At 38.6% G+C, this 14774-nt stretch overlaps 1 protein-coding gene across 1 annotated transcript; it reads left to right on the top strand.

Moving 5' to 3' along the window:
• Nucleotides 1-11402: 11402 nt before the first annotated feature.
• LOC132404399 (paired mesoderm homeobox protein 2B-like) lies at nucleotides 11403-13775 on the top strand. The gene is made up of 3 exons (XM_059988535.1): nucleotides 11403-11643; nucleotides 12447-12634; nucleotides 13299-13775. The coding sequence occupies exons 1-3, from the start codon at nucleotides 11403-11405 to the stop codon at nucleotides 13773-13775; spliced, it is 906 nt and encodes a 301-aa protein (XP_059844518.1).
• The last annotated feature ends 999 nt before the right edge of the window (nucleotides 13776-14774 follow it).

The following is a 14774-nucleotide window of genomic DNA, read 5'->3' as shown; positions in this document are numbered from 1 at the left end:
TTTTGAAGGGACTAGAATATAAAAATAAGGAAGTAATGTTGACACTTTATAAAGCACTGGTAAGACCTCATGGACTATTGTGAGCAGTTTTGCGTCAGTTATTTAAGAAAGGATGTGCGGGCATTGGAGAAGGTTCAAAAGTGGTTCACAAAAATGATTCCAGGCTTGTCATATAAGGAGCACTTGATGGCTCTGGGCCTGTACTCATTGGAATTCAGACGACTGAGGGGTTGACCTAATTGAAAGCTTTCAAATATTGAAAGTGGATGTGGAGAGAATGTTTCCTATGTAGATGTAGCGGAGTCTAAGACCAGGGGACACAGCCTCAGAATAGCAGGACATCCAGTTAGAACGGAGATGAGGAGGAATTTATTTAGCCAGATAGACCTGAATCTGTGGAATGTGTTGCCACTGAAGGCTGTGGAGACCAAGTCATTTGGTATACTTAAGACAGAGGTTGATAAGATTCTTGATAGTCAGGGCATAAAGGGATACAGGGAGAAGGCAGGAGATTGAGGCTGAGAGGGCAATTGATTAGCCATGACGAAATGGTGGAGCAGATTTGATGGGCCAAGTGGACTAATTTTGCTTCTATATCTTATGGTCTTATGATGTTATGAGACAGAATTCATAAATATTGAGAAACATTCAGTTGAGGATAATGATACGGGTGTAATACAAATGTAGGATGCTACAGATGCAGAAGGCCTGAAATAGAAGCAGAATTTGAGGGTAGACTCTCAGGATCTCTGTAGACATAAACAGAATTAATATCTTAGGCGAGATGCCATCTGCAATGCCACATGGATACTACTTAACCTGCTGGAATTTACAGAATTTTCTGCATTGTTATTATTTATTATATACTTGAAAAGAGCTTGGAAAATGTAATGAGTTTTTAGAAACTTGTATTTATATATAGAGGGATTGCCATTGTTAAACTGGGTGTGAAAGAAGTGAATGAGGTGAATCACAAGTAGTTTATTTAATTTGAGAAAATAATCTATGCCTATCCACAAAAGTAAATTAAGTAACTGAGATGAAATTTTAATTGATGATCAATAAAAGTTTGGATAAATGGGTATTGCTTAGACTGGAAAAGGTCAACTGACCTTGGATAACTAGATGATTTGCTCTTGAACATAGAGAAAACAATTTCAAAATGTTTAAATGATAGAAAAGTTTGTCTGTGGAAGATTTCAGAAAGATACTGATATCATTTCTATCATGTCTATGCTTAATCTAATTTCTCATAGAAAAGTTACCAAATTTGCTGTTCAAGTTCCTGAATTTCAAGAGAACTGAAGTTGAAAAGGTAACAGAAAACTTAAATAGGATGAAGTAGAGATTAACTCAGAGATGATTATTCTGTAAATACAAATGCCAGATGAAATATATTTAAAATAAATTCATTGCAAAAGAAATTAATTCATATTCCTGAAGGTACAGAAGGGAAAAAAGAACAAAGGGTTTCTGATCAAAATGCAAGGACACATTAGAGCTAGGTGGTACTTCTACAGGTTTGAAGATAAAATCTCTCAGGAGACTTGTGATAGACATCATACTCAAGTTAAGGCAACAAAACTGTTTCCAGGAATGGCTGAAAATCCTTAATCCTGGACCTCAAGAGATCTTAAATCAGATTGAGCTACTGGCTCAGATAAACTTCACACAACTATGCTAACGTAAATGGGTACTGTTCTCATTGATCTCCTTATGTGCACCTTTAATAGCTGCTGGAGTCTGATTCAAGAGAAGCACTCATCTTGAGATGCATTCATCTCAAAAACAAGTCAGAATGTGGCAATTGTAGACAATAAACTTAAAATTAGTTATAAGTTGCTGCAAAGGAAATATGGGGATAAACCATACAACTCCACTGTGGAGAAGATGAAATTAAAGACATGTAAAATTAACTTCTGAGGATGATCAACTCGGATAGATTCTTCAGAACCAGAATCAGAATCAGCTTTAATATCACTGGCATATGCTGCGAAATATGTGGGTTCTTCATGGTGTTTAATCAATAAACAGTCACACAATAATTAATTACTTAAAATAAAGCCCTCTGAGGGCAGATCTTGGATCAGATGGCAAAAAGGTTTCATTAATGGCAGGACCTCTGGATGAGACCAAGTTTAAGGTGAAGCATATTTTGGATGCTTCATAAAAATTGGACAGCCCAGAGCAGAATGGGACACAAGCAGCTCTGCTCAGTGTGCAGACAGAGCTTGCTGATGGTCAATTCAGAAAAGGAAAGCAAATTAAGGAAGCCTAGAGTAATCTTACATCATACATTAAGTAATATGGAAGTTCTGAAAATGATTGAGTATCGGGTCACCTGATCAATATTTAATTCTACACCTTTATTTCAGTATTCTCAGGGACCTGAGATTTCTGGCAAATACATATTTGGGGGAAGTGGATTAAATATTTAAAGTGAAAAGTGATTAATTAATGAGTATTTGAATCAGATAAATTATGGAGAATCTGCATATGCTTTACACTGACATTCTAGACATATATTTAAAGAAAGCTGAGCTACAACAGAGAGATATTATGTTTCATTACCTCTTGTATGCAGTAATGTCAGCCATGTCAAAGCAAATTATTTGCTATGCAAATTTATTTTTAATTGCTCTGTCAAAGATCCAATTCAGAAATGTTGAACTGAATGTCCTCCTTCAATGTTGCAAATGTGTGTCTTTCTCTGAAAAGGTGAAGACAGAGAGAATGGTAAAGAATAAGTCACACAAGAGCGAGAGACAGGCACAAACTTCTATGACTTCACCCAGGTAATGCCAGCCTCAGTGTTTCCTGCTTTCTCTCTTCCACTGACCAGCTTGTGAACTTTCACCTTGGAGGAGTGGAGTAGTATTTAGTGGAATCAACGAAGATAAGCAAAATATAATTCAAAAGTGATAATATATAAAGGTGAGCAAAAAGAGTGAGCAGCAGAGAAGATGAGCTGATGTAGAAGTCTGTATATTCATTTAAGAGATAAAGAAGGATACATGAGAAACTACCCACTACATGATTCAAATTTATTTATCACAAGTACAGCGAAACACAGAGTGAAAAGTGTCATTTGCGTTGACACCTACACACCCAGGGGTGTGCTGGGGACAGCTGACAGGTGTTGCTCCACATTCCAGCGCTAACATAGGACGTCCCCAACACTTGGCAGGACTCCACAAAACAAGACCCAAAAGAACAGCAAAACAAGCCCTGTTCCTCCCTGCCACCCACACGCATACACATTCCCCCAACCCCAGGAAAGGCCCCCAACCTCCAGTGCCTGGTGCAGTGAGGGCCTGGAAGTGCGTGAAGCTGTTGGAAGCTGTGACTTTGGGATCTGCTGTCCTTTTTTTTTTGTCTTTTCCCACATACAGGTTTCCACGAGAAATACTCTGCCCAATGGGACTGTCTCCTCTACATAAAACAAAACCATAGCATTGCAGTACAATGGATAGAATCCTACAGATAAACTTCTGATGTTCTCAGGTGGCAGTAACTCTCCTTCCTTGACATCTCTTTCAAAAGACCTCACTGGTCAGCTTACCTTTATATGGTCTACATCTACCTTATTATATGGCTCAGTGTTATACTTTGATTGGTAACACTGGGCTATTTAATTGTGGATTATCTCCACCTTAAGGGCATCCCCACGACACCGTGTTTCAATGGACTAGCGGAGGAGGTCATTGGAAACCGCGAAAGCACATGCAAACTCATACACACTAAGGTAATGAGTTTCTAACACCAGAGGTGTACACAAACGGTCAGCTGAACGACTCATATCAGTATATAAACCAACTGTCTACAGATAAATAAGGAAAACCAAAAATAGCACCTTGCAAATGTAATGTGGACCTCCGTCAGACAATGTAGTATTGACGCTGTCCTAAGGTTATTATTGAGCTCAGGGTTACGGAGTGACCCGAATAAGTTACTCAATGCGCGAAGTCAAAGCCTGGGGATATTATTACGAGTTCAAAATCACTTCCGTAATCAGCAAGTGCCAAAGGTTCATCAACTATAGCCCAGAACTGGAACTGGAATCTTGTTCTATTGTACCTTTAGAGTTAATGTGGCGTTGTTTTTGTGAATGGGAAACGCTTTATAATGGCAGCGGTCTATGGTTTCTATTCAAAGTACGGGACAAAAACACTGTCTAGCGTGCAACGAGCAAGGAAAGGGCATGTTATTTTCTTATATAGATGGTTTTCAGCTGGTTACATTTAGCCTCACAGGCCAAGGATGCAATAATGTCAAATGCTCATATATTTTGTACAAGACGAGTTTGCCCTGTCACGGAGAACCCCGCTGGCTTTAAGACTTTCCGATCTGTTTACCGATCCTCGGGCGTTTCATTCTTCACTTTAAAGGTGTTTGGATTCAACGACAGCTACGACTGGTTGGAGACATTTTCCCAATAGTGTTCAGATATTCACTCGGGGCTATGAAATTGAAATGTTATCAGCTATGGGCAGGTTACACAAACACACATAGTATTGTGGGGCTCTTATTAATAAGAAACAGAGTTTAGCATTCACAATCTAATCATGATTTTAAATGTTTATTAAGAATGAGTATATATTCTTAATCACAACGGAATCGTCTATCAATAACCTCATGAATCATTTTCTAAATTCATATTCCCATGTACCCATGTCTGTGCTAATTGCTGAAATTAGAAAGCTCGACCCTGCAGTTGAAAGTCAAGGTTAGCCCCTAAAGTAGAGAATGTACGACCCCACAGTGAACTCCCGATTTATTTAAATATTGGACATCATATTAAATGGAAGAAGTCGGCATTATGAACAACTTAAACTAGTCGCCGGAAGAAGGGAAGCGAAAGTTGCCGCTTAGATAAATAATATGTATTTTGTCACAGTAAATCAGGAGATACAATTGGTGTATTTACGATTAAAATATAGGAATTAAATATACAATGCAAAAATATTAATAGTACTATATGTTAATTAACATCACGTTAAATTTCGTATCGGGCTTTGTTTTTCAAGCGTGTTCAGATGGAACGTTTACTTAATACTTTTACGCATTACATTTCGTTTGCCATACCAAAAAAAAGCGAAAAATTGCATTGTCATAATTTGTTTACATATCCATTTAATCTACGCCTAAGGTTTACATTAAACGCCGCGCTATGAATTAAAAGTGACTATCATTTTCTTCATCGTAGGCGGAACTCATTGTGTATGTTGACACTAATCAGTTAATTCCACTGAACCTCTGGATAAACAATAGCTGGTTGTTGAACAGTAATGGATGTGGCCAGCTCTGTGGATGTCCTTGCTGTGTGTGTATCCATACAGCTCTATGGCAGCCAGGTTGCCTGAGGGGTTGTACATGCAAAACTCGGGACAGAAGCTGGTTAATGAGCCTGACCCAGACTCCCCCAACAGCACTTCAATTGATGCTTAATAACGATTTGACAGGTGATGTGAATAATACTAATAATAACGTCAATTACTAATACAAAGGCAATTTGACAGCTTTAGCAGTAGAAAGAGGCCCCGTGATCATATCTTCCTATCCATCTATCTGTTGGCCTTCTGCGAGTCTAACCCCACAATAATAAATTTGATTGTCATAATTCGACTAAAAGTAAAATGGTGTACGCTAAGTATCGTGTTGATTTGAAACTCTCAAAAATAACTTCTAAAATTTGTTGGATTTTTATAGGATATGGGTATGTGCGTTCCGCGTAACGATATTCCACTAAAATACGGAAGAGATTGCATCTTTTCCCTGCACTCGGTTGGAACGAAACCAGCAGTTATCTTTGAAATCTTTGCCTTCTGAAAGCCTAGGCAAAGTCAGACATGCCGAGCCATGCACTGTGCTGCATGGAAGAACTCCTTGTCCGAGTTAGATGGGCGGGCATTTCCCTTATGGTAGTTAATAATACTGGTTTTACTTACTAATGCAATGCTACAAATATTCATTCGCGCCTTCCTGCAGTTCTGACTCTGACAGGAAGCCCTTCTTTGACGGATTTGCCATGTTTCCGGGCTTTGAAGCCTATGTGTCAGTACTGTGCCGTGTCACAGTTTATACGCTTTAAATTGAAAGGCACGGCCATTTGAACCTTAATGTCTTTATCTTAGTGATAAAGGGATGTAGCATCCAACTCCGATTCAATTCTAAAGCATTGAAAATCATGTCAGAGCACAGGGATGGTAAAACGGTGGGTGAATAGATGAAATGTTGACAACGGATTCCGTTGAAAATTAAATTCCATCATATTTGTACAGTTTCTTATGAATCAGGCTGGTGTTTAGTACTGAGAGATTTAATGATCGCAGATTTTTATCTCTCCGTCTAAGGTCGATAGTAATTTTTTTCTGTTAATGCTCACTAAAAGCTCAGGGTAATTTAGTAATTGATTCGAAGCACAGCGACTCTCCAATGCCCGGCCTGCATTTGGGGTAATAACTTTGCTAATTTTATCTATCAGAATGAGATTACCATGCTAATTCATGGGCACCACTTGTCTTCAGGTCACGGGGGCTACTGGGATGCAAATCGTCTGATTAAACACAATCTCTTCGACGAGGACAAGATGGAAAACAAGAAAACTAAAATCACTGGTGTGATAAATATCCAGGAAATTCCTTCACAAAATGACTTCAGATACCTCAGTATACATCAGCAATCTGCATAACATGACCATCTTATTCGAAATGCTCTGTTGATTGCTACGTTAACATATTTATCATATATCAATGTTGAAGAATTGACAAGTGATAAGTTAATGCTTTAAATCATGTTTTCTAAAAGGGAGACCATTGCTTTAAAGCATCTTGATTAAAGGTTGTTGCTCTCTGAAGAGAATGTTATTTCCTCTATGATCCCGTTACCATTGTGTACCTGTTCTAATAGTGTGTGTGATCTGTACTGGTGACTGCCACCTTGGGCTCAGTTGCAAAATAAAAACGCTATACAGCCACGTCTCATGCTGATCGTTGAAATGTAAAAATCATTCATAAAGATGACAAACGAAAAGAGAAATGGCATGATGAAGGGTTGGTGGGTGTGGACTGCCGATGTGCCGTGTTGATTTTACAGGTTTAGGGACCGTTTCATGGCAGCCGGCACAAGGCCTCTCACTAATTGAATTTCGTTTTTCCTCCTTTGTCATGGGCAGATGTCACTTTACATCTGTGCCTCTGTTCAAACGTTCTGCTTTCTTAAGCCCAGCAGATGTTCTTTCTTATAGTCACTTTGAAACTAGCGGAGAGCCGATACACGATGTTAAAAAGAATCTTTGCAATTAGTACAGTTCTCTTCAAAAATATAATCCGCAAAATTAGCAGAAATAAATTGGCAGTACAGGTATTTCTGAAGTGCATTAGTACAATAACTTAAGTGTCTATTCATCATTATTCATCATTTTAAAATGTTGTCAAAATGAGACATACACGCGACACTGGTAAAAATAAACTTGCAAGAACTATTTTGTCAAACATCGGCTACAATTTATTTCCAATATGCGCGCGCGCGAGAGCGCGTCTGTGTTTAAACTAAAGATAATAATATTAACCATTTTAACCAGAATTATGCCTCCGGTTCATGACAATGGTATTTATTTTTGGCTGTATGATCAGCTTCTACGTTTAAGGAGTAAATATTAATCAAGCTTCTTTAATTGACGAATATTTTCATACAATTCTCACCGGAGTTGCAATATTTTAGTTGGTCCCACATTGTCGAGTTTAGCCTCGGGTGAGACATCTTGTTAAAGTGAGACGTTATGCTAGCTTTGACAAGACGTGTTCAGTCAATACATAACACGAATACAATAGCATTTGGTGACGAGTTGTTTTGTTTCGTTGCCTTTCAACATTCCAATCTCTTTCAAAAAAGTAAGAGCAGGGGAGAAGAGAGAAATCATTCTCCCCTCTACAATGCGCGCCTGGAATGGAAAGAACAATTTCTGGACACCACTCTCCATTTCTTTAAAGCTTTACAAATACCTAAACTCACTGGTTCATATATTCACCCTCAGACCTACAGATATATTTTCCGAAAAATTCGCTATCTTATATATTTACCTCCGTCATTTTGTGTTTTTTTTAGTTATGGAAAGTTATGTGTTGTGTCTTAAACAGCGAAATGGAAATTAATTGACACGAGCTTTTTTGAAATGATTTTTTGTGTGTATTTATGGAAGATGCGATTCACATCTGGCAAGCAGAGATGGCTTTTGTTTCCTTGGAATTGCAGACAATATTCATGGCCTGGCTCCTATTTGCGCCTCTAATTGTATTGGTCCCGACTTAAAATTCGAAACGGGTGCTCCTGTCTTCATTTCTATTAAATTATATTTGGGACGGTCTCCTTTTTTCTCCTCTTCCCTCTTCCCAGACGCGTGGTGGATTGCTTCTGGAGCAGTTGGTCTATAGCTTTAATAATTGAATTAGCCATTTGGTACAACTTTTTAGCCCGAGCTGGGTCGCCAGAAGCTCGCGTGGAGAGCGCAAGATTAACCAAACAAGGGGCGCTGATTGTCAGTCCCAGCCATTTATCTCACAACTAAATAAACCGGCTGACAAAAGATTTTTTACCATTAGAAGCAAAACAAACTTACAAAAACTAGAAAGAAAAGCAAGATGAGGGGAAAAAAAAACCGCCTCCAATTGTGCTGTGGGGTATTCTGCATTTTCTCTCGCTTCGCTTTCATGTTTTATTTGATCTGACTCCTAGGCGTGTCCATAAACGTACAAAACGAAAAACAATTTTAATGTGCCGATTACAGCGCCAAAACCCAACGGTTTTATGAGAAAGTACAATTAACTTCAGTCCTTGAAGTTATAAATGCGAGTAAAGACCACATCATTTCAGGGAGTTGGGGATTACGAACTTGATGATATATTGTAAGATCTGTATTGCTACATTCAAAACAATACACGCAATTGTCTGTTACTAGACAGAGTTGAGCTAATATGCTGATCGGCCGTTTACTTTTTAAAATGTTGAACGGGGGTGACTGAAATTTTGGCCTTTGTAAAGATCCTTTCACGTTACACCGAGGATTCAATCCAAAATTCCCTGTACTTGAACCTACCACGCTTATACACCTGGGAAAGCTAGCTATGGAGAGCGACTTCTCTAAATTTGTATGGATGCGGTTCTGAGCTATACCTGTACTGATCTGTAAAATATTGCCATTTCCCGTGGCGCGGTTGTCATCTGCCTTACCTACATATTTAAATTACCTCAAACAATTCATAGAAGCTAGAAAAGTAAAAGCTTACTCTTTGATAGGGTTCTATTTATTGTGAGTTGTAGCGTCTGAAAAATACAGAGGAATTTGTTTCCTTTAACTGGATTCTTTCAACATTTGTTGCCGTTGTTTATTGTTACTTCACCGAATGGAGGGGAACGGCATTCATATTCATGAAAGCCCGAATAAATAAAGATAAATTCTTGTAATAATACTCAGATTCACATTCGTCTTTGCAGCTCTTTAGGTTTACGACTGAACAGAACTGGAAGACAGATGCTTCCCTCGCCTTTGTCGTCTGGCTGGAGACGGATGATGAGAAAGCAATTTAGTGCAATGTGCAATTTGTTTTCCAGTGTCACTGCTAACTTTGCTTTCATTTCTCCGGTAAACAAAACAAAACAATGCGTACAAAGCACAAAAGAAAATCCTTCGTTATCAAAACCACAACTCAACACGTCCGTCATCAATATTGTGTTCCTCCACATCTTTCACAATTATGCTTCTTTCATTTTGAAAAGGGGTGAAGCTTTATATTCTGAACCACGATCACATCTGTAGAAATTGTTTTGCGGTATATAAATAATCTATAATTATTTCTAAAAACTTGTCATAATTATTTGTCTCTCTCCTATTAACTGGAACAAGAGAATAAACATATCTGCATACTAAATATTTTATGTTCAATGGATTGATAATTATATTTCTAAAATGCATATTTAGATATCCGATTTCTTGTCGGTATCTTTGTGATTCTCAGTTGCAATCCGATGCTTTACTGATATAAATAAATGAGTTTTATCGCAAATTCTATACATCTTAATGATTTACAGTTTCTGTTGATATTTAGCAGATACATTCTTAACTGTAGTCAAAAGATTCTTAAAATTATTTAAAATCGTATCAAACGTTGTCTACTGGGATTTCTTGTTAAATGCACATTTCAGAATCGAAGCATTGATTAGGAAATAAACATTCTTTTGTTCTATGGATTAAATCATTTTTGTTTCATAGATTTAATTGCGTTTCTGTTAACTTTTTAAATTGTCTGAGAGCATATTTGAAGAAAATGTCCACAAATCGAGCTGGTGCTGCATTTCCCTACGTACCAACTGCATATGTCTGCGTAGACGACAAGACATGATAACTGAATAATACTATCAAAATATTATGCTAAACTTCATATGTTAATGCACTCTTCAAATTTTGCATTTCCGGTACTGCGAACCGAGAAGACATTCCCGCTATTAGTTCCACAGACAGCAATGCCAAAACGAAAATAACATTGGTTTACATTTATTTTGTAATATTTCAAAAATTCAGAATGCACCATTTAATAAAAAAAAGATAAAATGCTCGCATTAGAATAAGATTTTCAAACCGGTTACTCTTGAACGCACAATAATGTTCATCGTCTTTCCTGTAAATTTCCCAGCCAGGTGTGTATAGAAAAAACAAATCTTTTCTTTCTAAACTAGCTCAGATTTTGCACGTCCAGCGAATGTCCACCCGTGATAACATTTCACGCACAACAGGGGGGAGTCTTGTTGTTAAATTGAGCGTGTAACATTATTACAAAAAGGCGGACCATGACACCCGGCTTCCTCCCCGAAAACAGAAAATATCTCAATTTGTGCTCGAGCTATGATCGCTTAAAAAGCTTAAAAGCGCAGGGAAATTGGATCAGGGAGAATCGTCACCCAACTTTCATTATTTAAAAGTAGTCTGATTGAATTAAGGGCAGGGATATGGTTAGAGGGATGATGGAGGGGACTTTGTGCGTAATGGTGTGGTATTAAATTCTAATTAGAGATGCAGGAATCAATGATAGGGAGGTTGGGCAGCTCAGTCCCCCTGTGCCAGCCCAATAGACTGATGAGTTATTGTCATGTAAAAGCGAAGGCAATAAGACCACCGCTTTGCTATTGTCCAAGTGGAAACAGCCAAGTTTATTATGAGGACTATATGCTCTAGAGACCTGAGGCAAGGCAGCTCATAGGAGGCATTTTGATAAAACTAAGCTCTCCTCTTAGAAAGAAGCCCAGTTGTAAAGCAGGCTCTGTGCAGTGCACATCTACCTACCAAAGGCACCTTCTCTATCTTCCTCTTTTTTCTTTCTATTTTTGGACAGCTAGCCAGAGCCTTTTCAATGTATAAAATGGAATATTCTTACCTCAATTCTTCTGCCTACGAGTCGTGTATGGCTGGTATGGACACCTCAAGCCTTGCTTCAGCTTATGCTGACTTCAGCTCCTGCAGCCAGGCGAGTGGATTCCAATATAATCCTATAAGGACCACATTCGGGGCCACCTCGGGATGTCCATCCCTGACTCCAGGATCCTGCAGCCTTGGAACTCTTAGGGACCATCAGAGCAGTCCATACGCAGCAGGTAAGGAACTCTCGCAATCCTTTCCAAAGAGCACCCCTTCTCCCTGCAACAAACATGTATATAGGAAGGTTGATTACATTTGAAAATTGAAATGTGTTTAGTATTTACCAAACGAAATTTGCTTACACAAATGAAAGAATTTATCACGTTAGAAGCGATTGCAGGCAATGGGTAATTCAGTTACAGGGTTACACTATACTAGTCACACCCGAACCGCCAACAAAATTATCTTAAGCTGCCAAAATGATAGGCATAATTTATTTACTTTGCGATGATACGTAAAGCTTTGAAAATCTGTCCTGGTGTAATTAAATAACCAAAGACTAAAGCTCATTACCAGAATGTCTTTAAAGCAGAGTGGCTTGGACTTAATGCTACGATCATTTTAAGATATTAGGTAAACTTTAAGGGAACAACACTTAAGAATGACAATTTAGAAACAATTTTACGCAAAACTTGTTATTAAAACAGATTAAAACAAAATAATCAACTGATAGTAATATCTGATTTTATTTCGAATTGCACATTTTTCCCTGCATTTTGAGGGAGCTATTTTGAATAATTTATTGATCATTTATTTTTACATTACTTTACTTGCACTGATTATATCTTGAATCAAGGTCGTGTATTGTTATTATGTGGACTTTTTTAACAGCTAGTTTCAATTACATGACATCCAGGGCAGAACTGAATATTGTCTCTATATGCACCTGTTTTGCAATTATATACATTTCTGAATTAAGATTTTCAGGAATGCCCCTGTACTTATTTCTTGACTTTTTTCCTTGGCTCTCCCTCCCCAGTACCATACAAACTGTTCACGGATCACGGCGGCTTGAATGAGAAGAGGAAGCAGAGGCGGATACGGACCACTTTCACCAGCGCCCAGCTGAAAGAATTAGAGCGAGTGTTTGCGGAGACCCACTACCCAGACATTTACACGCGGGAAGAGCTGGCGCTAAAGATTGACCTCACCGAGGCCAGAGTGCAGGTATTACTCAAACACAACAATGTTTACACTAACGGTGGCAAAGTGGTCACTTCGCCAATCAGATTGTCATGCTATCAGTAAATCTGAGGATACATCTAATTGCACAATTTAAACTCATCCTTCGTGGCATTATTGAACAGCGATTCGGCAAACTCTTGACCTGTTTACATTAGAATGAAAATCGAATAACCACATTGCCATTGTTATTTGCATTCTTGCTATACAAGTTACTAAAGCATGGAATGGAAATCACTTTTGAGATAAATTTTAATGGCATAGTAAAATATAAATAGAGGTCAAACGTCACGGCATAAATAAATAAACGGGGCAATATAGAATTATTTTGGTTATTGCGCAGTTCATAAAGAATTTAAACCAGAAGCGCATTACATACAGAACAAACAAAAAGGCAAGGATCCGCTGTGGCCAAGTCAAAGAAGAAATTAGATCCCAAAAGGATTGAAATAGATCCCACTTCGTTGCCTAATTCTTCAGAGAAACTAGTGCCTGAAATACTTGTATTTTCTATTCATTCCTCACGTTATTGTTCCACGTTCACCCAAATTTTCCCCGTTATTTGAGTTATTTAATTTGGAGTTTGATCGGATCTGTTTCTTGATTCTCCTGTTTCATCACGCACCTAACTTTTTCATTCCCTCCTCAGGTTTGGTTTCAGAACCGACGGGCTAAGTTCCGCAAACAGGAGAGAGCGGCAGCGGCGGCGGCGGCTGCGGCCAAGAATAGTGGCTCGGCCAAGAAATCCGACCTGCGCTCAGAGGACGACAACAAGGACTCGAAGCCTGCCGATCCCGACAGCACGGGTCCGGGCAGCTGCGTGCCGACTTCAGGCAACAGCAGCGGCGCGTCCGGCAACGGAGGAGGTGGAGGACTTGGAGGAGGGGGTGGCGGAGGAGGAGGGGGCGTAGGGGGTGGTGACTCCGCCAAGACGGCGGCAGCAGCGGCTGCGGCAGCAGCAGCCGCCGCTGCCGCTGCAGGAGTAGCCGGCACCGGCTGGGCAACGGGTCCGGGCGGGGTGAGCGCAGTGCCCGACTCAATAGGAGGTCCTTTCGCCAGCGTACTGTCCTCGCTGCAGAGACCCAACGGAACCAAAGCCACTTTAGTAAAGAGCAGCATGTTCTGAACTTGCCCCTACCCGCACCACCACTGGGATTAAAATATGTAAAAAATGCAAAACGAGAAAAAATCTTTTTGTGTGTCTTTCTACAGCCGTGTTCTGTGACTAAACTGTAAAAGTGTTATTCTCAGTATTAATTGTCTACTCTAGTTGATCTTTAAAAAAAAGACTTTTCTCCCCGTAGTCCATATGGAGTGTGTTTATGGAGAATACAAAATAAAACAGATCATCCCGGGTTGAGTTATTTTGTTTAGGTAAAGGTTAGTTCATATAATAATAACAATAACGGTATATATTTTTGTTAAATGCATGTTGTCGTTTATTATTTTTCATCTGTCCCATCGAAATTATCGTGAGCATAATCCTCATAAATTATGTTTAGGAGTTCAAAATTATTTATACGTGGTATAATGGATGCTTATATTTAAATAAGGGAAATATTTCTACGTGTGCATATAGTTTTCCAAAAGTGTACCATTAACTTGATTGTTGATAATAAAATGCAAAGCAAAGGTTGAAATATGTTTCTGTTTTTTTGTTACTATTTTTGTGGCGATAACATGTGGCAGTTGAGAGAGAAAGTATAAAAAACAGGGTAACTGTATCTTCAACTTCAGGCTACAGGAGAATATCAATGTGATTTTTTAACAAATATTGTTTGGCTACTTAGAGTGAACATCATTCTAATATACAGTATATGACAACCGTTTCGTCTTGTGTGAAGAAGCTCAGACAGGTTTTTAAATGGAGTGGTTGGAAATACGATATTTATATACAGATTGTAATTGTAATAGTTTTCATTTCTAAAATGTCATGTGCGCAGGAGATTCCGGAGACTACGCAAGCGAAGCTGTGAAATAATAATAAAAATTCAAAGAGGCCTGTTGATTATTGCTACAGTTTCACTTTGTGTTCTCTACATATTCCAAACTTTAGCTGTCAATCATATGATAAACTATTCATTGAAAACGAATATTTTGGCAAAATATAGAAAACAAGGCAGCT

This window comes from Hypanus sabinus, chromosome 14 (assembly GCF_030144855.1).
Source record: "Hypanus sabinus isolate sHypSab1 chromosome 14, sHypSab1.hap1, whole genome shotgun sequence".
Taxonomy (NCBI): domain Eukaryota; kingdom Metazoa; phylum Chordata; class Chondrichthyes; order Myliobatiformes; family Dasyatidae; genus Hypanus; species Hypanus sabinus.
Note: the sequence above shows the minus strand (reverse complement) of the source record. Positions and strands in the feature narration are given on the sequence as shown.

Bases quoted from the DNA above. Each gene is read 5' to 3' on its own strand.
- LOC132404399 (XM_059988535.1), top strand. From the start codon at position 11,403: ATGTATAAAATGGAATATTCTTACCTCAATTCTTCTGCCTACGAGTCG. The intron at 11,644-12,446 runs GTAAGGAACTCT...CTCCCTCCCCAG, and splicing joins GAGCAGTCCATACGCAGCAG to TACCATACAAACTGTTCACG. The intron at 12,635-13,298 runs GTATTACTCAAA...TTCCCTCCTCAG, and splicing joins TCACCGAGGCCAGAGTGCAG to GTTTGGTTTCAGAACCGACG.